This window comes from Rhinolophus hipposideros, assembly GCF_964194185.1.
Source record: "Rhinolophus hipposideros genome assembly, chromosome: 21".
NCBI lineage: Eukaryota > Metazoa > Chordata > Mammalia > Chiroptera > Rhinolophidae > Rhinolophus > Rhinolophus hipposideros.
The window spans coordinates 48,135,490-48,163,192 of NC_138067.1; the positions used below are offsets into that span (position 1 = coordinate 48,135,490).

The 27,703-nt window shown below is 40.6% G+C and overlaps 1 protein-coding gene and 1 pseudogene across 2 annotated transcripts; both read right to left on the minus strand.

The window, feature by feature from the left end:
• Nucleotides 1-11,216: 11,216 nt before the first annotated feature.
• On the minus strand, nt 11,217-23,467 carry LOC308489494 (sulfotransferase 2A1-like; the record flags this gene model as incomplete). The annotated part of the gene is made up of 6 exons (XM_081030692.1): nt 11,217-11,506; nt 14,055-14,235; nt 14,932-15,026; nt 16,570-16,696; nt 20,155-20,363; nt 23,338-23,467. The coding sequence occupies 6 exons, from the start codon at nt 23,465-23,467 to the stop codon at nt 11,394-11,396; spliced, it is 855 nt and encodes a 284-aa protein (XP_080886818.1). The 3' UTR covers nt 11,217-11,393.
• On the minus strand, nt 12,157-13,207 carry LOC308489492 (annexin A1-like; annotated as a pseudogene). Its single transcript has one exon. The product of its transcript is annotated as an annexin A1-like (transcript).
• Nucleotides 23,468-27,703: the final 4,236 nt, after the last annotated feature.

Below are 27,703 nucleotides of genomic sequence, written 5' to 3' on the forward strand. Positions count from 1 at the left end.
GACTTGGTTGCTCCCACTTTGTGTTTCTAGATTGTTCTTCTTGTTTCTTTTAAAGCAGTTAATCTGTGTGGTTAGTCTCTTTATGTGCCTATCCTTCTGCTTCAAGAGCAGTGACCACATACAATGTGTCAAATAAAAAGATGTCCCTGACATCAGGGAATTTACAGTAGGAGATAAGTAAAGCAGTGCCGTGCTGGAGAGAGCCGTCACCAGATTAATGATAATATTTTCAGGAATTCTGTGAGTCAGTTGCTAAACACAGCCATTACAATAAATTAAATTAGAAAAACTTACAATTAATTGATTCTAGAAAAACAAAGGTAATAAGTGCTCCAAATTTATCATTTGCTAATTACTGTACCATTTTATTTTTTTCCATTCACCATGCTCCTGCGGTTACTTGTGTGTATTGTGTCTGTATGGTGGTAACATGCAATGCTACATGTTGTAATACTATTGTACATCTCTTCCAAAGTCCACATTCACTGATGTTATATTGGTAGGTTGAAATCCTTCACAATGGGACTATTTACACTGTGGAAATAGGCAAGTGCTGTAAGTCAAGGCTTCACTCCACCCTAGTCCATTGTTAAATGTTTACCAGCACATCATGAATACAAGCAAATAAAAGATCTGGAAAGCACTTCATGATATGTGTCAGTAATCCACACAGGGCAGAGTCAGGGCACAATGAGGCAAGTGATGGGCAAACTAGACTTAGTCCCCGGTCACAGACCAACACTGGCTGTTGATAGAGGATAAACTCTGGACGGAGATGTTTGTTTCTCTAATTCTTCATGGGAGTGATGAGAGGTACAGAGTAGAGGCAGATTAGAGGCGTCCCTAAGCCTTTCGGTCTGTATGCAGCACTCCCCTCCACCCATTTCACTTGGCCAACTCACACTCACACTCCAGTCCTCGCATTAACAGTCTGGTCTCCAGACTGGACTTCACTGACCCCCTGGACCACATGAGGCTTCCTCACTGTGATTCCAGTGGAATCCTTAATTCCCTGTGGGGTGACAAGAAGCCCACATAGTCAGTCCTGTAACAGAGAAGAGCATGGGTTGCAGGAAAACCCTAACATTTCCTTGAGTCCCCATTCAGTTACCAGGTGGCCACAGTAAAGCAGTTAGGCCTCTCAACCTCATTTCCTTATATGAGGTCTGTCAATTAAGATCACCATCTCATCCTAGAAAAAGTGCTATAATACAAACCTCATTGCTGAATATCACTACGGTCACCTTCAAAGTACTCCCCTGGGGAAGCTATGCATTAACGCCAGTGCCTAGTCCACCTTTCAAAGCAATTTTGGAATTCTTTTTCTGGAATGGCCATCAGAACTGTCATCGTATTATCCTGGATGTCTTGAATGTCATCAAAATGTCTTCCTTTCAATATTTTCTTTGGGTAAAGAAAGAAGTCATTGGGGGCCAGATCAGGTGAGTAGGGAGTGTGTTCCAATACAGTTATTTGTTTACTGGCTAAAAACTCCTTCACAAACAGTGCCGTGAGCGCTGGTGCATTGTCGTGATGCAAGAAGTCCTTTGGTACCATTTTTGCACACTGTTTTCTCATGCCAAGATTTTCAGTTAAGATTTTCCTAACTTTCTCTATCGATGTTTACCTGGTCTGCTATGCTTCTCACACTCAGCAGACAATTTTGATGCACAATTTGATTAATTTTTGCAATGTTATCGTTAGTTCTGCTCGTTACAGGCTGCCCTGACCTCTCTTCATCAGTGATGCATCCTCTCCGCACAGAAAAACGTTTAATCCACTTGTACACTGCTGTTTTCTTCACGGCATTATCCCCATAAACTTGGACTAACATGTCCCTGATTTCATTTCCACTCTTGCCAAGTTTAACAAGAAATGTAATGTTTGTTTGTTGCTCTAATTCAAGCTCAAACATTCTCGCAAAAGCACACTAAAACATGCAACAACAATAATGAAAGCCACTCAGCAAGACACCGCCACAGGTTGACATGAACACAACTGTGAGACACTGATATAGCAAGATTATGAAACCTTACCGAGCTGTTTGTAGAGTGCTGCCAATGTAAGTGCACAGTGACAAGGTCACGAACTTAATTGTCAGACCTCATACAAAATGAGGCATTTCATAAATTCTTTGCAACACCACACAAGGCAGGTTACATGGGAATTTGGCCACATAGGTGTTAGGGAAACTTCTGGTTGTGGGAGCCCCTAATAGGGTCTTACCGAGCCTTTTATACTTGTAACCATTGCCCAGAAATGTCTAATGTGGTTGGAAAAAAAACGCAACTAGCATCATGTTGCTTATACTAGCCACACTAGCAACCAGGTGACATACATGGTCATTCAGTCTGTCCATCTTGCTCCCAAGGAGAGCTCTGTGGGTGTGCACAATGCTCCTGCAGTGGTTGTAATGGCCTCCATGAACGGACACATAATAACAAAGTAAGTGGTCATTCTCCAAATGTATATCAACTTTTTACTCTCTCTGCCCTCGAATGTTAAGTAGTCATAAAGCACAGAATAATACCTACTCTTAAACATTAGAAAAATTTTAAAAGAAAACACCAAATTCAAATTGGTGGACTAACAATGAGCCTGAAAGAAAGTTGAAATTCTTTTTCTTTTAAATTAAAGTTTATTGGGGTGACAAATGTTAGTAAAGTTACATAGGTTTCAGGAGTACAAGTCTGTCATACATCATCTATAAATCCCATTGTGTGTTCACCACCCAGAGTCATTTTGACATAGTCACACATAAAGCGGTCACATCAGCAGCATGAGAAGACACTATTCATTTGGGAACCTCATTCCACTGCCTTTGTCAATTTCTCACCACCCTTTCCTTATGTTGACCCTGGGTAACAGAATGTAGTGATATCTTCATCCCTCACCACAAATTCATCCTGCAAAAGTCTGAGTTTTAATACTGCATACGACATTGGGGAAAGGCATCCCTTCAAACCACATGAGCAGCAGTGGCCATCTAATGGACTGCCTGTCAAGGTAGACCTGGTTTCAGGCAAACTGTAGTGATATCTTCATTTGGACTTACTTGAACTTGGCTGAACTCATGAATCTCAGCATCGAGTAACTGGCAAACTCTTGGAAGGAGAAAACTGCAAGTGAATGAGTAGCAGCACCTTCACTTGAAGAGGAAGTTAAAAATTCTAATTTCATTAATCAGGAACATTTTGAAACACCACCAGATCATGCGTTAACCTGGCTTACATGATTTTTGCAGACCAAGTGTTTTATAAATGTAAACTATTTCTATTAGAGTCACAATTGGTCTGGATTTTATTCGTACTATTGAAAGGGACTGCTCCACAACTGAATCAATGACTAACTGTGTGACCTTGGAAAACATTGCCAGAGAATGAGGGTCATTAAGTCCACCAAATGATGTAAATAAATCCTTATTTCTTGGAATCTCTGCTTATTTACTGACATTTGGATACCTGTAAAAATCCACAGAACCTGAAAAAGTTAGCTACCGTGTTTCCCTGAAAATAAGACTGGGTCTTATACCATATTTCCCAGAAAATAAGACCAGGTCTTATATTAATTTTTGCTCCAAAAGATGCATTAGGGCGTATTTTCAGAGGATGTCTTATTTTTTCATGTACAACAATCTACATTCAAATACAGTCATGTCATCTTCTTCTGGAACATTGTCATAACATACTAAATGCATCCGTCTGGCTGACGATCTTAACTGGGGCTTATTTTCGGGGAAACATGGTAGTGGTTACTCCAACTATCATTGATGATAAAGCCATAACCTGTCACCCTCCTCATTTACATGGTGGTGACTCCACAGGGCCACCTCTGCTAGGTGCACGTTCTGTTTTAGTTTCTGTATCCTTTGTACCCAGACCTGACTTTCTTAGAGAATTTCCATCAAAACCGGTGATAGGTCAGCTGGTAAAGGAACGCGTATGGTCAGGCAAGTTAAGAAAGTTTTTATTGTAAGAGACAAATGTTTATTAGGTTGAGCAAAAGATGGCTACAACCCAGGCTGCATGTCTAAAGGAGACTTGGAGCCCCGAGGAAGGGGATGAGGAGGGTTTTATAGGGGCGGTGCTGACAGGGTAGCATTGTTTGAACAGAAAGTGCTGACTGTAGCCATTAGCTGTTTTGTGGCGTTTTCTGTTATCGCAAGTTTGGCTCTGTCTGCAGGTGCAGGCCAACAGACATTTTGTTGTTTTCTTGCAGACATGGCGCTGTCTGTAAGTCAAGGTCTCTAAGACCTAACATTCAGAGACCTAACAACCAGGAGACAGAGCCCCCGTCTCTAAGTTTGCCAAGGCTGGGACCACCAGGTCTACCTTGACAGGCAGTCCATTAGATGGCCACTGCTGCTCATGTGGTTTGAAGGGATGCCTTTCCCCAATGTCGTATGCAGTATTAAAACTCAGACTTTTGCAGGATGAATTTGTGGTGAGGGATGAAGATATCACTACATTCTGTTACCCAGGGTCACATAAGGAAAGGGTGGTGAGAAATTGACAAAGGCAGTGGAATGAGGTTCCCAAATGAGTAGTGTCTTCTCGATTCCTTCTGATTAGCTGTGTTTGGTGGCTAGTATGGTGTCCTCATGGAGCCAGTAGTCTGGGAGAGGAGATAGAAAATTATAACTTAAAAGGACATGACAGTGGGGTACTGAAGACTTCCAAAGGCTTTTATAGCAGAATCCAATGCAGAGATTAACGATCATGCTGGGTGGCTAGAAGGGGCAGATTAGTGAAGAATTTCTAGAAAGAAGCATTCATCTGGAGGTGCAGGAATAAAGAAGAGAATGTGGATGAAGACAGGGAAGGACAGGGTGGGTTGCATGTGTCATGGTCTAGAGTTGAAAGGTACTGCAGCTTATTGAGGACCAATCGTTCACAGTCTGACCTCAACCAGGTCTCTTCACTCTACTGTTTCTAGGGCACAGGAATTTAGAGAATGGCACCATCAGACTGAAGAATTCCTGTGCCTTCCGTGGAGAAAGCCGAGGCTTTTTAAAGTGATGCCCTGGGAGCACTTTACACAATAGCCAAGATATGGAAACAACCGAAATGCCCATCGGTAGATGACTGGATTAAGAAGCTGTGGTACATTTATACAATGGAGTATTACGCAGCCATAAAGAAGAAAGAAATCTTATCATTTGCAGCAACATGGATGGATCTAGAGAACATTATGTTAAGTGAAATAAGTCAGAAAGAGAAAGACAAGTACCATATGATCTCACTTATATATGGAATCTAAAGAAAAGACTATGTGAATGAACTAATCAGAGACAGTTTTGGGGACGCAGAGAAAAAACCGAGAGTGGTTAGATGGGTGTGTGGGAGGGGGTTGGGGATAAGGGGAAAGGTGAAGGGATTTGGAAGCAGCTGGTAACCACAAGATGGCCTCAGGGTTTTTTTGAAAATTAATTTGGGGAAGGTATTCTATAATGTTGTAAAGATTTTGTTGGGTATCCGATGGACATGCGTCCTATTTGGGAGACCACCTCAGAGATAATGTGGATGCCTGATCATGGCATTGTACACCAGAAGCTAAACATTAATGAATGCCAACTATAATTTTATATATATAATGTGACGGTTCAGTGTGAGGTCGGAGGGATAGTGGATGGGGGGAGGGGGGTTCACAGTGTGAGGGATATAAATGATGAACGTCTAAGTATTACCTTGTCTTGTACACCTGAAACTAATAAATAAATAAATAAAAAGAAAAAAAAATAAAGTGATGCCCTGGGACCAGGGGGCAATGGAAGGAAGCCACATACCAGGCTTCCCTGCATCCTCATGGTGAATAGAGCTGTGCTCCCAGGTCTGCCGCAGCTGATCAGCCTTGCCTCCAACGCAGGGTAGCTCTACTTATGGTAACTCTTAACTTTGCACAGCAATATGTTTTCCCAACCCACACAGGATAGCCAACGCATGTCCCCACTTTCCAATTGGAACATCTGGTCAACCCCCATCATGGGCCATTTGGTCACTGCCACCAATTCCTTGCCCAAGCAGAGACAGCACCCTACCTCTCCTTATGGGCACTAGATTCCCACTTTCTGCTCCAGAGACTAAGTCCTAGTTCTCAGAAGAGACAGACTCCTCAACCACTAAAGAGACAACATCCTGACTCAGCATTATAAAGACTGTTCTTGTGCCTTATGGACACAAACAGAGTTTTGCTGCCCAACCCAAGCAAGGCTGAAGGACAGAGCTCAGGTCCCTCCTCTCTTCATCCATGATTTCTCCATTACCCCAGCTGATCCGTAATAACCACAGACACACAGCAACAGAGTCTCTGTTACCTGCACATCCTGGTCAACGTGGACCACTGAGGGAAGAGAGCAAGGCTGGCAGATAATACATATTTATCTGTGTTTAGCAATTCCATTTCTAGGAATATACTCTTCATCAGTCAACTATTGCTGTGTATGTAACACACAAGACCAAAAGTTGGTGGCATAAAAAAAGAGCTCTAATGATTCTTCAAGAGTGTAAGAATTGGGAAGGTGTTAGTACACGCACTCCCAGGAAAAGGCCCTGTGACAGGATCTACCATTGTAAGTGCAGGGCAGGGAAAGATGGAAGAAAGACCCTGGTAATGAATAGAGTTTCTTAAAGGAAACTTACATAGGAGAGCGTCTGGGGTGGCTGCAAGACAAGACAGATCTCCAGTCCCCTTGGCAGGTGCCACAGATTTACACACAGCAGAAGATGGGACAAGTCACACCCACTAGTCCATGAGTGCTACCAAGTACAGGATATTCTTTTGCATGTTTGTCCAAGTCAGGACAACTGGAATGTTTTCCAACCCAGCATGTACCAGAAGACAGGGGAGGGGTGCTGGTTTGTGTCAGAACACACAGTGATGAAGATGAAAGTAGCCTCCAAGAGAATCCATGACAAATGACCTTTCCTGCCTGGGTCCAGCCTGAGGGTCAGTCAGCGGTCAGGCCATGGAACAGTCTCCCCTCCACAGGGGAATACTGTTCTTCTGGTCTAGACTGGGGAATACTGGTCTCGGCTGCTGTACCCTGTATCTGTACCCTGCTGGCCAGATGGCTGGGGGACAGCTGGTCTTGAGTGACCTTAACTAAGTTGGCTCTCCCCAGAAGGCTAGCCTGGGATTGGTCACATGTTGGTGGCCATTACCTGCCACACAATAGCTATTGTTATAATGTATACTGCAGCCTTAAGGTGGACAGCCTATCACCAAAGGATGTCACCTCCAAGCTAATATTTTCTAGCCTTTCTCTGCATTTGCTGGGGCCAGTGATGTGCTTCCCTTTATGACTGGGGTTGTAGAGTGGGCAACAAAGCCAGGAGGGTATAGGCTGGCTCTCCCTTGGGGACCCATACCAGTGAAAAGTGCCAACCATGATGCTGGGCCATGTGGGGCCACCTTTGGGCTCCACGGAGGAGCAGACCACTGGTTGGGATGTCAGCTCAGGCTCTGCCTTTAATAGGAAGGAGGGTGTGGATAGCCCCGTCCCCTTCTCGTCTGTCTGATTCCTTCATTGATGCCCATGGAGCAATATGTAAGTGGGTCTCCCATGCGTGGTCTCCACTGGAGACACTGTGGGCTCAGTGGCCCCCTCGGTGTGGCACTGTGCCAGCCTGGGCTGGGCGACGCAGTCAATGTGAAATGCTTATTTTCTTCTCTACTGCGGTTTGCCTCATTTTTGTGTCCAAGGGGAGCTTCAGGGCCTCAGCCCTGGGTTCTGGCATCTCCACGAAGGAGTCTTGTGTCTGGACATCTGCTTATGGCTCTTTCTGTGAGGGGGACTGAGGACAAGAACCATCTCTTTATCCATCTTGCTATGTCACTCCAAAACCTCATTTTTAAAAATGTGCTTTCCCCATTTTGTCTTGATGTCTGTGTTTCTTGTGGCGCACTGAGCTCCTCCTCCTCCTCCTCTCTTTGAATACAGTTGTTCTTTCTTTTCTAAATACAGTTTATTTCTTTTTGTTAATACACTTGTGTTTTTAACTATGTAGTTACATCATTATTTTTTATTCAAGTGTAGTTGATATACAACACAATATTATATTAGACATGGATGGGCCTAGCAGGTATTGTGCTAAGTGAAATGAGGCACTGAGCTTTTTTAAGGCACTGATTTTGAATTGTCTTTCAGGGAATCTTACGTCTCCATTTCTTTGGAGTCAGGTACTGGGCTTTATGTTGTTCGTTCGGTGGCCTCGTGTTCCCAGCTCTTTCTGACTCTTGGAGCCATGCATTGATTTCTACACATTTGAAGAAGAGCCACCTCTTCCAGTCTTTATGGATGGACTCCAGGATGGAAAGGTCTTCACCATCCAGCCCAGCAAGAGATACTGGGAGTCTCCCAAACCTTGTCTTTGGAGGCACCCACTCCACTCCTCTCTCTCCCTCCTGGAGGGGAAGTTTAGGGTGGTGTCGTTTCTTGGCCCCAAAGAGCTGTGTCATGTGCTGAGTGTTGTCTACTTCTTGTCCCTAGGACAGGGCTCTGAGATGCTGGGACAAGGGCACAGACGTTCCTTTTCTCCCTCCCTGAGTAATAGCCTTAGGATTGTTTGAAGCTCTTAGAGACTGCCTTGAAATGGACATTTTTGTATAAATGATTTGACAAATGAGTGTGCTCTAGAGAACAGGAGTGACGTCAGCATGACATGGAAGGAACAAAGAGTCAGCATAGATATGGTTGGGACTGGAGACTAGTTTCCTTCTGGTTCCTCAGAGAACTTGAACATAAATTACACCACAAATGTAATTGCTTCGTAGGTCATGGTGTTAGTCTATAGAACTTCCATAGACATCATTCATTGGGAGCTGATTGCCTTGCAGTAGGCCTGCCCTTCAAGGAAACATGTCTCCTGTGTGCTTAGTGCACTTTTCTGCTAGCACTCCGCAGTCTCGTTCACAGCAGTTGGAGAACAGCACGAAAAGCATCCACTACAGAAATGTACACACTAAATTCTAAGTTCTTATTTATTATGGGATGCCAAAAATACAGAGAAAATATGTGATTGTGGATGGCTATGGATGACATGATATATATGCAGTGTTTCCTGGTATGCTGTAAAATGTCATAGATATGGGAAAGCATTAACTTTTATTTATTAATCTGTTTAGAATTTGCATGACTTTTTAAATGTTGTTTTCTTTATTATTTTGTATGTGTGTAATATTACATAACTTTTAAAAATTAGTTCAGGTGTACAAAACAATGTATTAGGTTGCTGAAAAAGTAATTGCGGGATTGGACCATGAATTTTAAATCATTATAACCCGGCTCAACCACATCTTTATTAATCAAAATAGGAACCGTTACAATCAACACATTTTTGCCAACAAGAACTAAGCTTGCTTATTTCTGTAGTGTAAAAATCTGTGCTTCGGGATTCGACTAACTTTGGAAAGTATTTTATGCATCCTGCTGGTTGTGGAAGGATTTTCCCTGAAAAAAGTTGTTTAAAATCTTAAAGAAGAGGTCATCAGTTGGCAAGCAGTCAGGTGAATATGGCGAATAAGACAAAACTTCGTAGCCCAATTTGTTCAACTTTTGAAGCCTTGGTTGTGCAACATTTGGTCGAATGTTGTCATGGAGAAGAACTGGGCCCTTTCTGTTGACCAATGCCTGCTGCAGGCATTGCAGTTTTTGGTGCATCTCATCGATTTGCTGAGCATACTTCTCAGATGTAATGGATTCAGAAAGCTGTAGTGAATCAGACCAACAGCAGACCACCAAACAGTGACCATGACCTTTTTTTGGTGCAAGTTTGAATTTGGGAAATGCTTTAGAGCTTCTTCTTGGTCCAACCACTGAGCTGGTCATCGCGGGTTGTCGTATAAAATCCACTTTTCATCGCACGTCATAATCCATTTGAGAAACGGTTTGTTGTTGTGTAGAATAAGACGACACTTCAAAACAATGATTGTTTTTTATTTGAGCTCAGCTCATGAGGCACCCATTTATTGAGTTTTTTCACCTTTCAAATTTGCTTCAAATGCCGAATGACTATAGAATGGTCGACGTTGAGTTTTTTGGCAACTTCTCTTGTAAGCGGATCAGCTTCGATGACTGCTCTCAATTGGTCATCAACTTCCAATGGCCCGCCGCTATACTCCTCATCTTCAAGGCTCTCTTCTCCTTTGCAAAAGTTCTTGAACCACCACTGCACTGTACATTTGTTAGCAGTTCCTGGGCCAAATGCGTTGTTGATGTTGTGAGTTGTCTCCGCTGCTGTACAACCCATTTTGAACTCGAATAAGAAAATCGATTGAATTTGCTTTTTGTCTAACATAATTTCCATAGTATAAAATAAACAGCAAGTAATAAGTCATTAGCAAAAAAACAAAGTGAGAAATGTGCATTAAAATGATGTATAACATAACCACATTTAAGAATGTATTCCAGGGCTGGCCCCGTGGCTCAGGTGGTTGGAGTGCCGTGCTCCTAATGCTGAGGTCGCTGGTTCGATTTCCATATGGGCCAGTGAGCCACTAAGATTGTAAACAATAGCTCTCCCTGGAGCTGAGCTGCTGTGAGCAGCTGGAGGTTGGTGTAAGCTGCCTGCCGTGGGCTGCTGTGTGCTGTCATGGGCTACCGTGTGCCACCGTGAGTAGTGGTGACTGACTGCCTCAGCCAAGGGGAGCGCAAGGCTTATAATACCAGCATGGGCAAGGGAGCTGTGTCCTCACAACTAGACTGAGAAAAAATGGCTAATAATTACATAGTTACTTACACCCCTCACAATGTGATAACCTCCCCCCAAAGCTACTCCCCTGACATCGTGTATATCTGTTACAATTCCATTGACTATATTCCCTATGCTGTACTATATATATGTATACATATATACATATATACATATATATATATACATATATATATATGTATATATGTAATAGTTGATATTCCATGTTATTCAACTTCAGTTTCAGGTGTATAGCGCAATGGTCAGGCATCTACACAGTCTATGGCGTGAACCCCTGATAAGTCCAGTCCTCATCTAACACCCTACATAGTCTTTACAACATTATTGATTATATTTCCCAAACTGTATTTCATATCTCTGTGGCTATACTGTAGCTAATTTGTACTTTCTAATCCCTTTACCTTCTCCCCCATCCTCACCCCCTTCCCATCTATCAACCATCAGTTTTTTCCCCCCCTATATCTCTGAGTCTACTTCCATTTTGTTTTTTTGTTTATTCTGTTTTTTAGACTCCACATATAAGATTACATAACTTTTTGGAGGTGGCATGGCTTAAAGTTAATAAGGAACATGATTGTTTTCCATTCAGTATATAATGGATTGTAGGCTGAAAGTTTGGCATGGCCATACACAGAACATCAGGAAATTCAGCATTTAGGTCAACTCAGACCTAATATGAGGACATTAGTCCCATGGAAATAGGCCTTGAGGAAGCCCGGCCATCTTTTCTTGGTAAACTTTATCAAAGGCTTCACTCTGAGCCACTGTGAAGTGATTTTTCCAGTCTCCAGTGATTCCTGTCAAACACAGAAAACAATTACAGATCAGATATATAAATACGGTCTCAAGATTTCTTTTGAACTTCTTCTGTGTCTGTCCCTACTGCCAATCTATCATAAACAGGGAACCTGGAAAATGCAGGCAGTATAGCCGAGTGGTTATACTTTTCCTGTTTGGAGTCAGATGGTCATTGGTTTTGATTTGCCATCTGTCTAATATGACTGTTCCTACTGCTGGTCTCATAATGATATTGTGAGGATTGAGAAATAACAAATGGCAATGACAACGATACCTAACATATATCAAGTACTTTCTTATACGTGAGGCACTGTGTTAGGATTACATGTGTGCCCCATTTAATACGCAACACTTTTTTTTTCCCTGTAAAATCATTTTATTTTCTGTTACATAGACATCTTTCTCAGGTAATGTTACTAGAACCTGTTTATGGGGTTTTATAGTCAGGGTAAATATAGTTTTCAAAAACTTATTTCTATTATACAGAGTTGTGATACAAAAAAGGATTTATAGGCTACAGTTTTCAGAAGGCAGTTAGCTAGACTAATACTGCTGAAGAAACTTTCCTATTTACGTCTATAATATGGAATGAAAAGATATAATTAAAAAATCTTCTGATCAAAGAAGCTTGAGATCATCAAAGGAATGTTTACTGTCCTCCACAGAGAGCCACCAGGATTTTCTCATAATCTCCTTTGGTTTCATCCAGGATAGCTTGGCAGAGAGAGATACCATACAACTTCTGACAGCATGCTTTGATATCATTCATGTCGACTTCAGAACGGGAAACCATAATTCTGATCAGTGTCTTATGACCTGTTCCAGCACCCTTCATGGCCTGATGAAGCTTCTCAGCAAAGAACATTGGCTTGTTTGTGGCACACTTCACAATTGTCGTGAAGCATTTCTCGATGTCACCTTTCATCTCCAGGTCCAGAACTTTGTTCAGGTCATGCTTACTGTACTTGACATATTTCTGAAACACTCTGCGAAGATGGGAATAGCTTCTGGTAGTAAGAATGGTGTTGAACACATTCACATCTGTCCCTTTTCTCCTTTCCCCTGCTTCATATAATGCCCTGGCGTCTGAGTCAGCGAAATCTTCACTTAGGCTAAAATCCTCAGATCGGTCACCCTTAATAAGAGAAAGCAAAGCCTTCTGGTAATCTCCAGATGTGTCTGGAGGTGATGTCTTTAGCCAGGTCTCTCTTCAATTCTTCTCTATAGACTCTGTTAATTTCTCTGATTTCTCTGTTAGTTCTTGATGCCAAAATTTCATTCAGAGTGTCTTCATCAGTTCCAAGGCCCTTCATGGCAGCACGGAGTTCATCAGCATCAAATTGGGCTGGAGTTTTTAATAGAGCCAAAGCAACTTCCTCAAGGTGACCTGCAAGCGCTTTCCTCAGAATTTCATCCAGGAGCTTTCCTTTTTCCTGGAGATACGCAGCTTTGATCTGTTGACGTTGTGCATTTTTTCTCTTGGTGAGAATGTCAATGATGGTTGCTTCATCCACACCTTTAACCATTATTGCTTTATGCAAGGCAGCAACATCCAAGGATGGATAGAAGCTAGGATAAGGGCTCACTGCTGACCCAGGACCACCTTTGGATCCTTTCACAGTGTTAATGTATTCCTGCTCTTCATTGTCAATAAACCAGGCCTGCTGGAGGAATTCTGATACCATTGGCATTTTTAAAGAAGTTTCTTTTTATCCACGTTCTTCCAAAGAACTAAAGAGAGACTGTTCTCTGATCCTTTCACACTAACAACACATTTCTTTAGTAGTAATATAGTGGAGGTTCTTTTCTCCCATACTAGACTTACCCTGGGTCATATAGGTAGGAATGGTATTCTTGCTATTGAGTGCTACTCCCCAAGCAGTCCTTCCATTTCTTTTGAACTCTCTACATTTGAACAGCATATCATTCAATTATATTACCCAGTGTTTTTCAACTTGCTGTTTCCTTACCTAGAATGCTCTTGCCTTGGATAATCCAGCAAATAGTCCAATGTCATCATATCATTGAGTTCTCCCCAACCAATAAATCTTCCCCAACCAATAAATCTATGCAGTCAACACCCTCATTCCTTGAATGTAGTGGACATGTTTGATCTTTATTATAGGGGACTCAGCTGAAGGTTTGGCCTCAAGCTAAGTCTTTCCTCTCATTTTTCTCTCCACAAGGCCCCTATCTGCTAGCTTCTTTCAGTGGAATAGATCTTCCCATTGTCCATATATGTGAAAAGAAGGTCACTCTACGGGATGAGTGGAAACTCTCTAAGGAGAAAATATGCGTAAAATGGGTGGGGCCAGGTAGGTCCCCAAGTAACATATTATTCATCAGCAATGTTTCATTTTTACTAAGTTTTCATTACAACCTTATAAATACCAAAACTCATTCCTTAAACTCTTAAGGTCTGGTACCACTTATGTGATTTTTATAGATTTGGATATTTTCATTGTTCCATATCTTAGTGTATCAATACAAGCAGGGGCATTTGCTGTCCATTTCATTCATGTCCTAAAATTAGAAATTCTCTCTTACCTTTTCTCAAAAATTCTCCTCTGCTGTGATCAATAAAATTATCAGGTGCTTGGGAGTAATTGCTCATTTTATTCTCTTTCATTGCCTGGAAGGATACATTCTTGACCACTGAGTTCAGTTCTTCTGGACTTAGCTTCATGCCCAGGAACTGGCTGATCCTCTCTACACTGGCTCTTAAGTCCTAGAATGAAAACCACAAAAGAGGATAGATGAAACTAAAGTACAATATGGAATAAGGAAACAAACAGAGACAGCAGGGAATGAAGGTGAGGAGGAGAGAGAATAGAAAGAAAAGCAGGAAGAGGTTGAGCCCGTTGTGTTCATCTGGAAAATGTGCAATCTGAGTAAGTGATGGCAGAGACTTTATAAGAGAATGCTCTTTAGAGACAAGTAGACTATTAAATTCACATCAGCCACTTTCTTTTGATGACAACCAACATGTCCTATGAGTATTGACATAGTCCCTTCCTGCAGGAATCCCCATGCTGTCAGTCAGTCTGGGAATATGTAAATATTTCTCACACCTGCCCTGACCCTGTCAAGCCCCACCATATACTCCATCCCCGCCTGACACTGGTCCTGGGTTCCCTGATTGCATCATATTTTTGCCATAGAATCATTAATAGCCCTCAGCAGGTACATATGTTAAGTTCTTCCTCAGTGTATGTATTAAACATTGTAAAAATACAAAAATAAGAAAATTAAAGAAAGAAAATGTGCTAAGTAAGGAGGTCAATGAAGAAAGGCAATAACCCTTGGTCACATTTCTGGGATAAGCACTGATTGAAAGGGTTGAATAGAAACATTAAAAAAGGAGGGATGGTAGACAGCTATGAAAAGGAGTTGGACAAAGGGAAGTTTTTGGAAGAAGTGTTACCTGTTGCAGCTCTTCATATGATATTAATAGGAAATTCTCTTTTCCTTTCATCTGTAGCCAGCCACGAACATGATCAAACCATGAGCCATACAGCACTGCAAGAGAAGTGCAAGAGAAGTGAGGAGGAAAGGGGACTGGTTCACACCTGTGAGCTTCATTGCCTAGGCAACTCTGCACATTTCACCTTTGCTGTAGGAATTTCATGAGCAAGTGATTAAAGTGCTGGAAATTCTTTTTCTTTTTGCATAAGAAATAGAATTCTGCATTTACTGCCTAGATGGCCAAACAGTGGGTGGTATATTAGATATCATATTTAAGAGGAGTTCCAGGTGTCCATGTGCTAAAATGATTTTGAATTGTGAAGAGAATTCAGTTAGCAAATGAAAGAGCTATACTTAAACTCCACCTAGTTTGGAGTTTATGCCTTTGTTCTTCTATGAATAACAGGATATAATTAACTGTAGATAACACGTGTTTTTTGCCTCTCCTTCACCTACCCCAAACCTTTGGGACAGCGCGTCTATGAGAATTTTTTTCCTGTCACATATGCACTCTATTCAGATGACTGCAGCTGGGGAACCATATATCAAGTGATCCCATCATTATGATAATGTTGATTTGTCCCAAATAAGGAACCTGCCAAATAAGGGTTGTTTGAATATTCTTATATATCTGTCTTTCATTTGTTTGTATTTTTCCTTGTATATGTTTTTGTTCCATTGGAGAAAGGGAAATTAGACATGAAAGTGTAAATGCTAAATGTCAGAATTTGCAAAATTACCTCAAATAGGTTTGTACCATTTCTCATTCTACTAGCAACAGAGGAGCATGCCTGTTTCCCTAGAGTCTTGCTACCATAGTGTGATTCAAATATTTTGAAACTGAGCTCTGGTAAGCAGAATAATGGCCCCACAAAGATATCCATGGACAATCCCACATTTCTGAATATGTTACTTTTCATGGCAGGTGATATTTTGAAGATGTGATTAAGGATCTTCAGATGGAGAGATCACCTTGGATCCTCCAGGTAGAAACAATGTCATTACAAGTGTCCTCATAAGAGAGAGGCAGGAGTGTCAGAATCAGAGATGTGATTACAATAGAGTTTGGAAGGATGTGGCCATACACCAAGAAATGTGGGTAGACTACAGAAGCTGGGGAAGGCAAGAAGTGAATTCTTTCCCAGAGTCTCAAGAATGGAATGTAGCTAGGCCTTCACATTAATTTTAGCCCATAAAACATATTTTGGATTTCTAAACTCCACAACATAAGAAATTTGGGGTCGTTGTTTTAAGCCACTAAATTTATGGTGATTTCTTACAGTGCAAATAGGAAACTAATACACTTCCCAACACAATAGGTGAGAAATGGCACCTCAGTGTAGTTTGAATTCACACTTCTCCTTTTTTGAGTGTGGTGAATTATCTTTTTATACGTGCATAACACTTAGAAACATAGTGTGGGAGCAAAGCATGTTTGACTAAGATTCTGTGTTAACCGGAATGTCTACAGATTTTGCAACACCTAGGTTGGATTGCAATGTGGTTGTTTAAACCATGAGAGAGACAGTATGAGCTGGAGATGAAGTGCAGAAACCCCACCATTTTCCTTAGAACCCATATTTTGAATCAGACTCACCATTTCCTTGAAGGAACCATTCAAAATATTCTTCAAATGAATCTGTGCTTTTGGCAAGAACCATTACTTTATAAAAATGATAACCAGAAACAATAACATCTCTGGGATTCCTCATAATGTAAATAGCCTGAAATGAAAAAAAGAGATAATGAGAATAAATGCGTCCATTTTCATGCTCCAGGACTTCTGCAAGTGGAGAAAAGTCCAACTTCCATTAAAATGTCAGCTACAACTCAATCTTCTTTAAGTCTCTGACTTAACAAAATTTATTGAGAACCCACCATGTGGCAGACATTTACTTAGGCTCTATAGAAGGAGCTGTGAACAAGACGTGGATCATTTCTGTCCTCAAGGACATTATGATACAAGGCATGGGGATGGTCTCTATAGTTTTGCAAGGAAAATTATGTTATTGCATTTTGCCACCACTGTTAAAAAAGTTTTGGGCTGTGAATCAGGAATTCTGAGTTTTGTTGGGACCCTGCCAGTGATCCCTATTTAGTACTCTCCCAGGAAGTTTGTTTTCCTGGCTTCTGTTTCTTTTCCTAGAAATTTCTACCCTATGAACATCTCCGAGGTCCTAATCACACGGATGTTAATAGTCTTTTATAAAATTCACAATTGTGGCATGAATAAATTCATGATGCTGATGTAGATGGTGCAAACTTAATACAAACCTGAGAGTTTCTCAAATGTTTGCTCAAGTGGGGAGGCAGGTAGACAGAAAGGAGTAAGTAGGAGGATCTCTTAGCTTTTAAGCTCTGCTTAAGGCTGATTTTCACATGTACAGGAGAGTCACGTAGACATGGAGAAGACCTGACATACAGCTGGGTTGTTGATCACGAGTGGTTGAGAACATTTATATATCGGGGCCATGATGGAAATCAAACAAAGGAGTCTCAAGGTCTAGTGAGGTCTGAGCCCATGTGAAGAAGATGGCGAGATACAACAGATTTGTGTGAGTGTGTAAGGGGGGGATCATTGGCATATGAGCACCCAGCACTAAAAGATACAATATATGTGGTTCCCTCAATTCTTCAACATCACATTCTCTAATCTTCTGAAAAGATATCTTGCCACAATTCCAAGCCCTTGACATCCTGACAAACAACCCAGCAGTGTAACTCCCTTGTGAATCTCCTAGGTAATTCTCTCAGCTTAGCCCCTTCCAAAAATGGCAATAAGATATGGTGTCTACTTCTGGTGATGATGGACTAGCTGCTACTGACTCATCTTCCTGATACAGAAAACTATAAAACTACATGAACTATATCAGTAACACTTGTCAGACAGTAGACATAAGGCCATGCAAGAGTAAGACTCACACGAGAAGGACCCTAGCAAATGGAGCTCCCTGATCACCCTGCTGTCCTTGTGGGGATGATTTCTCAACCATAGCAAACAAAACTAGAATATGACCCAAGCAGAGCAGTCACAGGGACCTGAGGAGGCAAAAATCAAAGTCAAGGGCAGCCATGTGACTGGACTTGTCATAGAGGGACATCAGGAGGGGTGGTCTGCAGAGAGGGGCCCTCTGTAAATCCATGGCTGAGGGCTGGTCTGTCATGCACAGACCAAGATCCCGAGACCTTTACCAGAGGGCAGCTACTGCTACCAGCTCATCAACACCCCTGGGACCCTGAGGAGGCACTGGAAGAAGGCAGATAAAACACATACATCATGTCCAGTGGGAAAGGGAGGAGAACAAGTCCTACTTTTCATCAAACACAATGGAACCCTAATGAAGATGGAAAGCTGCCTTTTAGGCACTGCAGAAAAAAGTCAACACCATCAGCCCTTCATTCTACATCCAGTAAAAACAACAAAAAAACAAACATTCTTAACAAAGGAGGATGGAATAAAGATAGTTTTAGAAACATGAAAGCTGATGGGCCCTATTGCTAGAAGCTCCACGTTATAACACATCCCAGAGGAAGGCCTTCAGAGAGGGGAGCTCACAGTCACATGCAGAAATAGGGGACAAGCCTCAGACAGCTCGTGAGTGAGTCAATGAATACACAAGACAGTATGTTCTTTGCTCTTGTAATTAACTTAAAAGACAGCTGACTGTTGAAAGCAAAACAACACCATAGGCGGTTATTATAATAAAAGTAAGTCTAAAAATTATGGGGAAATTGCATAAAGAAAGTTTGTGGTAATTGGAATCACTCTGTCTCCCTCAACCCCAAACTCCAGTTCCCCCTCACTTAGGCCCTGACCAAGTCCCGAAGTCGGCCTCTGTTTGCCTAACTCATCAGCACTGACCACTGGGGGTGCCCCAATCCATCCTTTATATTTTTCTCCCTACCTCACTCTCTTAATCTATTTATTACATATAGTTCTTAAACTAGATATGATTCATGAAGTGTGCACTGGGATCTGATACGAAGCTAAGCTCTCAGTAAAGAATGTCACGATGTAATGAACTAATTATGCCTCTTCTTTATTATTTTTTCCAAACTCTCTAAGGTTTTTTGGATGTGGTGTGAGGACATCTTAATCATCACTTTTCTCCCAGTCCATATGCAGAAGCTGATACATTACAGGTGCATGATACCTAAATGTATGAAGAGACAAAACTGCACGAAAGCACACAGGCATGAACAACGCATCAGGAATGAATGTGTGGAGGGATGAAACTGTCAGTGTAAACATGGAGAAATGGAGATTTAAAGACATACCACTAGCTGTCCATGGACAACGTCTGGACAGCCAAGGTTGAAACCATAGTTTTTGACACAAAATCACAATCATTTTACAGAGCTTCATCCTGGAATTTTTTGTTTATTTGTTTTAATTTTATTTATTTTCTAATTGTCCACTATTTTCTTAAATTTCTATAATGTTTTAAGCATTCAACCAGGTCAGTGTAAAAGGGTAGAAAACAAAAGTAACAAAATAAACATGCTCTGGGTAATGATGGTGATCACAGTCAAATAAATGAACCTGACAGAAAACAAACAGAAATACAGCACAATACTAATATATTGTAAGACCCTGGGACATTAGAATATTTTCTTAATATTCCTACCACCGCATTGCAAAAGATGGTTTGAGAGAGTTTCATACAATTTGGATAATATTTTTGGTGAAATATGTTTTAAACTATAATCTCAGATGAGGGAAAATGCACATTTATAGCCCAAGGTCACTCAGGATTAGTCTTCCTTTTGAGCTCCTGAGATTACGCATCGGAGGTCTGCGGACCAGTGATGGGAAAGACCCGCCCAACGTTGGTGATGTCACCATTGGAAAAACCCAGTTGGGTTTCAAATGTGAGTGGCAAACCCACATTTTCTCTGAAACACAGGTGCTGTTTACAGTTGGGCTGCTTCCCGCACGGTCACATCAATGTTGGCTGCCTTGGTGTTGGTGGTGCATACAGGGCTTATTTACCTAAAGACTGAGTGTGCTCTGGACCAGCACCAGGGAGGGTGTCTGCAATACGACATTATAGCTTCGAACAAGCTATATATCTTTTCGAATTTCTCACTTTACTGAATCACATATTGACCATGTCCCTAACAGACAGGCATTCAGGACAGCCCGGGAAGTGATCCAATCTACATTGCGTATGTAGCTCACCTTGGCCTTGGACTGGAAGAATGACTTGGGGAAGAGTTGAATAGGGAGGTGGGAATTGTAGGAGCGTGGGTCTTTCTGATTCTTTATGAGATCAAACCCTTCCTGGATTTCTATCCATGGTGAACGTTCCCAGTTCAGAACAGTCTGGACCCAGCTGGGATCCCCCTTGGTGTGGATCAGATTGACAATCTCCAGCATCCAGTTGGTTCCTGGATAAAGAAGAAGAGTGTCACCTGCTTTCATCTGACTTTTGACTCCACCGCTACATCTTAAAGACACTGTTATTTTAGCCATGAGCCTATGTCCATAAGTCCGACTGATGTTTCATTTCTCACATTACTTTTGCCTTCACCACGTGCAATTGATCCTTCATTCTTGAAACAGTCTGTCCCTTTGGTTTCCATGAGACCATGTGACCTCTGCCCTACTATTCTTTTTAAATAAAAAGAAATGCAACTGTGGTAAATTACATATAACATAAAATTCATCATCTTAACAATGTTGATGTGTTCAGCTCAGTAATGTCAGATACAGTCACATTGTTGTTCCTTCAGATCTCCAGAACTCTTCTTGCAAAGCTGAAACTCTGTACCAATTAAACAACAATTCACCCTTCCCCATCCTCCCAGCCTCTGGCGACACCATTCTATTGTTGGTCTCCCTGAATTTGACCAACAATAGAATCTTGTAAGTGGAAGATTCTAGGAACCTCATGTAAGTGGAATCATGCAGTATTTGTCCTTTCATGACTGACTTATTTCACTGAATGTAGTGTCCTCAAGGTTCATCTATGTTGTAGCGCGTGTCCGAATTTCATCTTATTTTAAGGCTGAATAATATTCCATTGCATGTGTATACCACATTTTATTTATTTATTCATTCATTATGGATATTTAGGTAAATTCTATCTTTTCGCTATTATGAATAATGCTGCTATGAACATGGGTATATAAATATCTGTGTCCCAGCGTTCAATTCTTTTGGCATGTACCAGAAATTGAGTTGTTGGTGTCTTATTACTCTTGATGCTACTGTTCAATCTCCTTTGCTCCCTCCTAATCATGTGTACAACCCTGAACCCCCAAAACCATTGATCCCATTCCATACATACATACAGCTTGACTCACATATACACTATCAGGCAAAACAGAGGGAAAATAATTAAGGCAGGAAGCTTCTATGGGCATCCAAACTCCATCAGAAGAGTGAGCTCTGCCACCTTCCAAGCCAGGGGTCTTCCATTCAAGGAAAACTTTCAGATAGTGCAGGTAAGAAATGTGGACACACATTCTCAGTGAGGCAGACACTGTTTTTGAATTTATAAGCCAAATGCTAGTTCTTCCCTACTCAATTGAAGCTAGGGCTGACCATGTACCTGGATACGTGGAAGTGTTATACCAGAGAAATGTTCTGGGAAGCTTCAAGAGAGGAAAGATTTTTCCCACTCAGAAAGAAGGAAGACCTACAGAGGGACATGCTCAGCCACTTGCAGCCATCTGCTTCTGCCTTTGAATGAGCGATGAGGACGTACTGCTCACAACACAGGCAGCCCTCTAGCAGACACGAGGAGAAGCCAGAGACACCAGCTGGTCTGCTGCGCTGAATTACTGAAATTTTGAATGAAGTAGACCACAGCCTATCTTTAGTCTTTTCATTATAGTCTTTTCATTATAAAATAAAAGCAAATCTCTGTATGTTAACATGTGTTTGTCAGGTGTTCTGTTACAGGCAGCTGTCTACATCTGCCTTTTATATTTATTTGTGTTGCTCCGAACCAGGTCAGCAGAAGAAAATATCTTGCCCCAAATATTCTTCAGCAACACACTGAATATATTGTTGAACCACTGCACAAACGCCCTTTCTTAGTATTCATTTTCCCCAATTACATTCTCTCGTATCTCATGTTATTTCCATTAGTCAAAACTGTAATGTCTCCCCAAAAATTCAGTACCTGGTCCAAAGTGTTAGTGGTGCAATAATTCAGAAACGCTGCCTAATCCAAATAGTTAGCAAATCACTTTGTACCCACTGCCTAAATATTTCGTAACTTCTGTGTTCTCTGTCACTATCCTAGTCCTCATCATAGCTGTCAGTTGAATCACCTATTGACATAGCCTTATCAAATCTAATCTGATCTACTGCTCCCTACTGAGCCTGCTCTCTTAAAATTCTAATTTCATAGGGAGCACCTAGTGGTCTTGGCACATATCCTGCCACTTTGCCATTTAAACGCTTGCATTGACTTGATAATTTTCTAATTCCATAGCAAGATTTCAAGGTTCCACATTATTTTAACATTTCAAACAAGTACAATCTCATCTCCTGCTACTCTCCTGCCCCTACTTTCTGCAATGTTTTTTGTTTTTGTTTTGTTTTTTTAGATACTTGACTACCTCTCAGTATATTTGAAATCTAGACCATTCCACATATCTTGCTGTGTTCTGTTCCCTCACCTCTGACAAACACTCTCTCCTTGAACAACTTTAGTCAGACTCTTCTGAGCCATCTTTTCAACTAGACCTAGACCTTGGCCTTCAGTGTCCATCCTTGCTGTCCCAAGTTTTAGCAGGAATCCTGCTAAATCAGCACCAAGACTCCTCCTACCCTTGATATCTTCTCAAGGTCTTTATCCTTGATGTCCATGAACTTGACTTGCCTTAGCAAGGATCTTGTTATGCCACTTTAGCGCAACTCTCCCAATTCTGATCTCCAATCAAACTCTCTTAGTAATTTTCCATTCAGTTACCCTCCTTCCTCTGCTTATTGCCTGATAATCCCGAGCTATCTGCTATATTTAGGGTTGAATTCGTTCACTCGCCCTTATTGCAAAGTCTTAAATAAAGTCTTCCTTGCCATTTAATCAAGAATAAGTTCTACTTTTATACCACAACATCACATTTACTCTGACCATCTCAGGAGAGATGTTTCCTTTTCTGCCCAGATTCCTTGGCATCCTTCCCCTTTTAACACCCAACACAATCACCTAAATCTGCCTTAGCCTCCTCTCATATAAGGCTTTCTGTATCTCTGCAGTGTTCTGGTAGTCACATCCCTTTGCATTATAATTACCTGTATAAATCCCTCTCTCTGAGCCCATGCTGCATTAAGACACCACACTAATCACCAAAGCATAGTACAGTCACCTCCTTCTACCACCTTCAACTGCTGACTCTTTGTCCTTACCTGACTTTGGGTAAGAAAGTATAATGACATCTTCATCCTTCACCACAAATTCGTCCCGCAAAGATCTCAGATCTCTAACAGTAATTGTAAGGAAAGGAAGCCCCTCAATCCACAAGTAATCTTTGGCCATCCCAATAAACAAACTTCCAAGGTTGGTCAGTTGTTTTGGTCTTAGCAACAGAGACAGCCACTCTGTTCCCTGTTTCCGAGCCAGATCATAATATAAAGGGCAGAGCACCACAAGCTTCCTGTATGACAGGTAACACCGAGAGGGTCAGTCGGTGTGAGTAATCAATCATTAACTAATTCAGAATAGTTTCTGAGGATCCAGCGATTAATTCCATAGGAGGGGGACCTAGAAGTTAATAAATAGAGGATAAAAGACATAGATGCTTTTTCATTTGAAGGCAATTTCTGGGAAAATGAACTTGGTGCTGTTTTCCTGGCCCCATATCTATCCTCATTCTGTGGACACTTTCTCCCAGGTTCCAAGCTAATTATTACCTAAATTGTGAACATCTCCAATCAAACAGTACATCTAGGGCCAGGAAATGGTGATTTTACTAATACAAAAAGTCTACATCCATGTACTATTTGGTTCGGAAAAAACATTAAGCCATCTTCACAAATTACGGGCAGTATTTCTAATGTTAATAGGTTGATGAAATTGGTAGACTTTTTAACATCTTTCTAACCTGAAATGAGCTGATAGTTATTTACTTGCCCAATTGGTCGACTTTCAGGAGTTTATATGTTCCTGGACCCTGAGATTCAGATGGGTCAGCCAAGACTCTGTGAGCCCAAATCACTGTGCCAGGTGCAATTCCAACAGCTTTAATCCTCTGTATGTCAGAAAAGTCTCACAATTTATTCAGGCTAATAGATAACTTCAGAAAATTAGGTTTATGTCCTTCCTATAATTTCTATAAAAATAGAATTATTCTGTTTTTGTGTGAATATTTAACATGGAGGTACACCGTAAAATGTATACGTAGGGAAAATAAAACAATTGCTTTTGTTATTTTGTGTTTGTTTATGGAGGATGTGTTATGCCTACAGCATACAGTTTGAAATAAGTAAGTCTCTTGAAGGCAGTATATAGATGGGTCTCTTTTATTGTACATTCTGCCATTCTATGCACTTAATATTTTTTATTAAATTTATTGGAGTGACATTATTTAACAAGATTAATACAGGTTTCAAGTGTACAATTTTATAATACATCATCAGCGTATTACACTGTCAAGTCTCCCGCCATCATACATTTGAACTTTACCCTTTTCTACCTTCCCCCAAGTCCCTTTCCCTCTGGTAATAACCATATTGTTGTCTTTGTCTATGAGTTTTTGTTTGTGTCTCGTTTGTTCCTTTCAGTTTTGTAACCCACGTATGAGTAAAATCATATGGTTCTTGACTTTGTCCATCTGACTTATTTTGTTTAGCATGATATTCTCAAGACCCATCCATGTTGTTGCAAATTGCAGTATTTCATCTTTTCCTATGGCTAAGTAGCATTCCATTGTTATATATGTACCACATCTTCTTTATCCAATCATCTATTGAAAGATACTTTGCCTTTTTCCACATCTTGGCCACCATGAATAATGCTGCAGTGAACATGGGGCACATATACTCATATGTTTATTGAGAATTGTTTTTAAATATTTTTGGTAGATAACAGAAGAGGGATTGCTGGGTCATATGGTAATTTTATTCTTAGTTTTTTAAGGAATATCCATAGTGTTTTCCATAGTGGCTGTACCAATTTACATTCCCACCAACAGTGTATGAGGGTTCATTTTTCTCCACAACCTCTCCAACTCTTGTTATTCTTATATTATCTCTTATTGATAACAGCCATTCTAACAGATGTGAGGTGCTATCTCGTGATTTCAATTTGCATTTCTCTAATGATCAGTGATGTTGAGCATCTTTTCATATGTCTGTTGGCTATCTATCTGTATGCTTGGGAGAAGTATCTGTTCAGGTCCCCTGCCCATTTTTTTTTTTTTTAAGATTTTATTGGGGAAGGGGAACAGGACTTTATTGGGGAACAGTGTGTACTTCCAGGACTTTTTTCCAAGTCAAGTTGTTGTCCTTTCAGTCTTAGTTGTGAAGGGCACAGCTCAGCTCCAGGTCCAGTTGCCATTACTAGTTGCAGGGGGCGCAGCCCACCATCCCTTGCAGGAGTCGAAACCAGCAACCTTGTGGTTGAGAAAACGTGCTCCAACCAACTGAGCCATCTGGGAGCTCAGCGGTAGCTCAGCTCAAGGGCCGTGTTCAATCTTAGTTGCAGGGGGCGGAGGCCCACCATCACTTGTGGGACTCGAGGAATTGAACCGGCAACCTTGTGGTTGAGAGCCCACTGGCCCACGTAGGAATCGAACCGGCAGCCTTAGGCATTAGGAGCATAGAGCTCCAACCGCCTGAGCCACCGGGCCGGCCCCCTGCCCATTTTTTAATTGGATTTTTTTCAGTTGTATGAGTTCTTTATATACTTTGGATATTATCCCCTTATTGGAGGTGTTCTTTGCAAATATCTTCTCTCATTCAGTTGGTTGCCTTCCTGTTTTATTGATGGTTTCCTTTACTGTGCAGAAGCATTTTAGTTTGATAAAATCCCATTCATTTTTGCTTCTATTTCTATTGCCTTTTGGGTCAAATTCATAAAGTCCTCTCTAAGACTAAGGTCCATAAATTCAGTACCTATCTTTTCTTCTATGTATTTTATTGTTTCAGGCCTTATATTTAGGTGTTTGATCTATTTTGAGTTAATTTTTGTGTATGATGACAAATAGTGATCTAGTTTCATTTTTTTGCATGTGGCTTTTCAATTGTCTCAGCACCATTTATTGAAGAGGCTTTCTTAACTTCATTGTATGTTTTGGATCCTTTGTCAAAAATGATTTGCTCATACATATATGCATTTATTTCTGGGCTCTCAATTGTGTTCTATTGGTCTGTGTGACTAGTTTTCTGCCAATACTATACTGTTTTGCTTATTGTTGCTTTGTAGTATAATCAGAAGTCAGGGAGTGTGATACCTCTGGCTTTGTGCTTTTTTCTCAGGATTACTTTTGCTATTCAGGGCCTTTTGTGGTTCCATAATATCTGATTTTTTTCTGTTCTACTCTTTTAAAAATGCCATTGGGCTTTTGATAGGGTTTGCATTAAATCTGTACATTGCAATACAGATTTAACTATGTTGATTCTTCTACTCCATGTACATAAAATATCTTTTCATTTCTTTGTCTTCTTCAATTTCTTTTAATAATGTTTTGTACTTTTCAGTACACAGGTCCTTTGCATCCTTTCTTAAGTTTATTCTGAGGTATTTTATTCCTTTTGTTGCAATGGCAAAAGGATTTTTTTAAATTTCTTTTTCTGAAATTTCATTGTTAGTATACAGGAATGCAGTGGATTTTTGTACATTGATTTTCATATCCTGCAACTTTACTGTATTTGTTTAGTGTTTCTAATAATTTTTTGGTGGCATTTTTAGGATTTTCTATATAAAGAATCATGCCATCTGCTAAAAGTGACTATTTTAATTCTTCATTCCCAATTTGGATGCCTTTTATTTCTTTCTCTTGTCTGATTGCTCTGGCTAAGACTTCCAGTACTATGTTAAATAACAATAGGAAGAATGGGCATCCTTGTCTTGTTCCTGATTTTAGAGGAAAAGCTTTCAGTTTTTACACCATTAAGTATGACATTAGGTGAAGGTTTGTCATATGTGGCCTTTATTACGTTGAGGTACTTTCCTTCTATACCCACGTTATTGAGTGTTTTAATCATAAAGGGATGTTTTATCTTGTCAAACACTCTTTCTGCATCTATTGATATGATCATATGATTTTCATCCTTTATTTTGTTAATATGATGTATCATATAGATCAATTTGCATATGTTGATCCATCCTTGTGCCCCTGGAATGAACCCCACTTGATCATGATGATATATTATCTTTCTGATGTATTGTTATGTTTGATTTGTTAGTATTTCATTTAGGATTTTTGCATAAGTATTTATCAGAGATATTGGTCTATAGTTTTCTTTTGTTGTGTTATCCTTGCCAGGTTTTGGTATCAGGGTAATGTTGGCCTCATAAAGTGAGTTAGACATATTGCCTCTTCTTCAATTTTTTGGAAGAGTTTGAGAAGGATATAAGTATAACCTTCCTAGACTGAATCACAAAGAACCGGAAAATCTAAATATGTAAAGGAAATATCTAAACAGTAAGGAAATTGTAACAATCATCAAAAACCTCCCCAAAAGTAAAAGTTCAGGACCAGATGGCTTCACTAGTGAATTCTGCCAAACATTCAAAGAAGATTTAATGTTTATGAGTATTTATGTGGTGTCT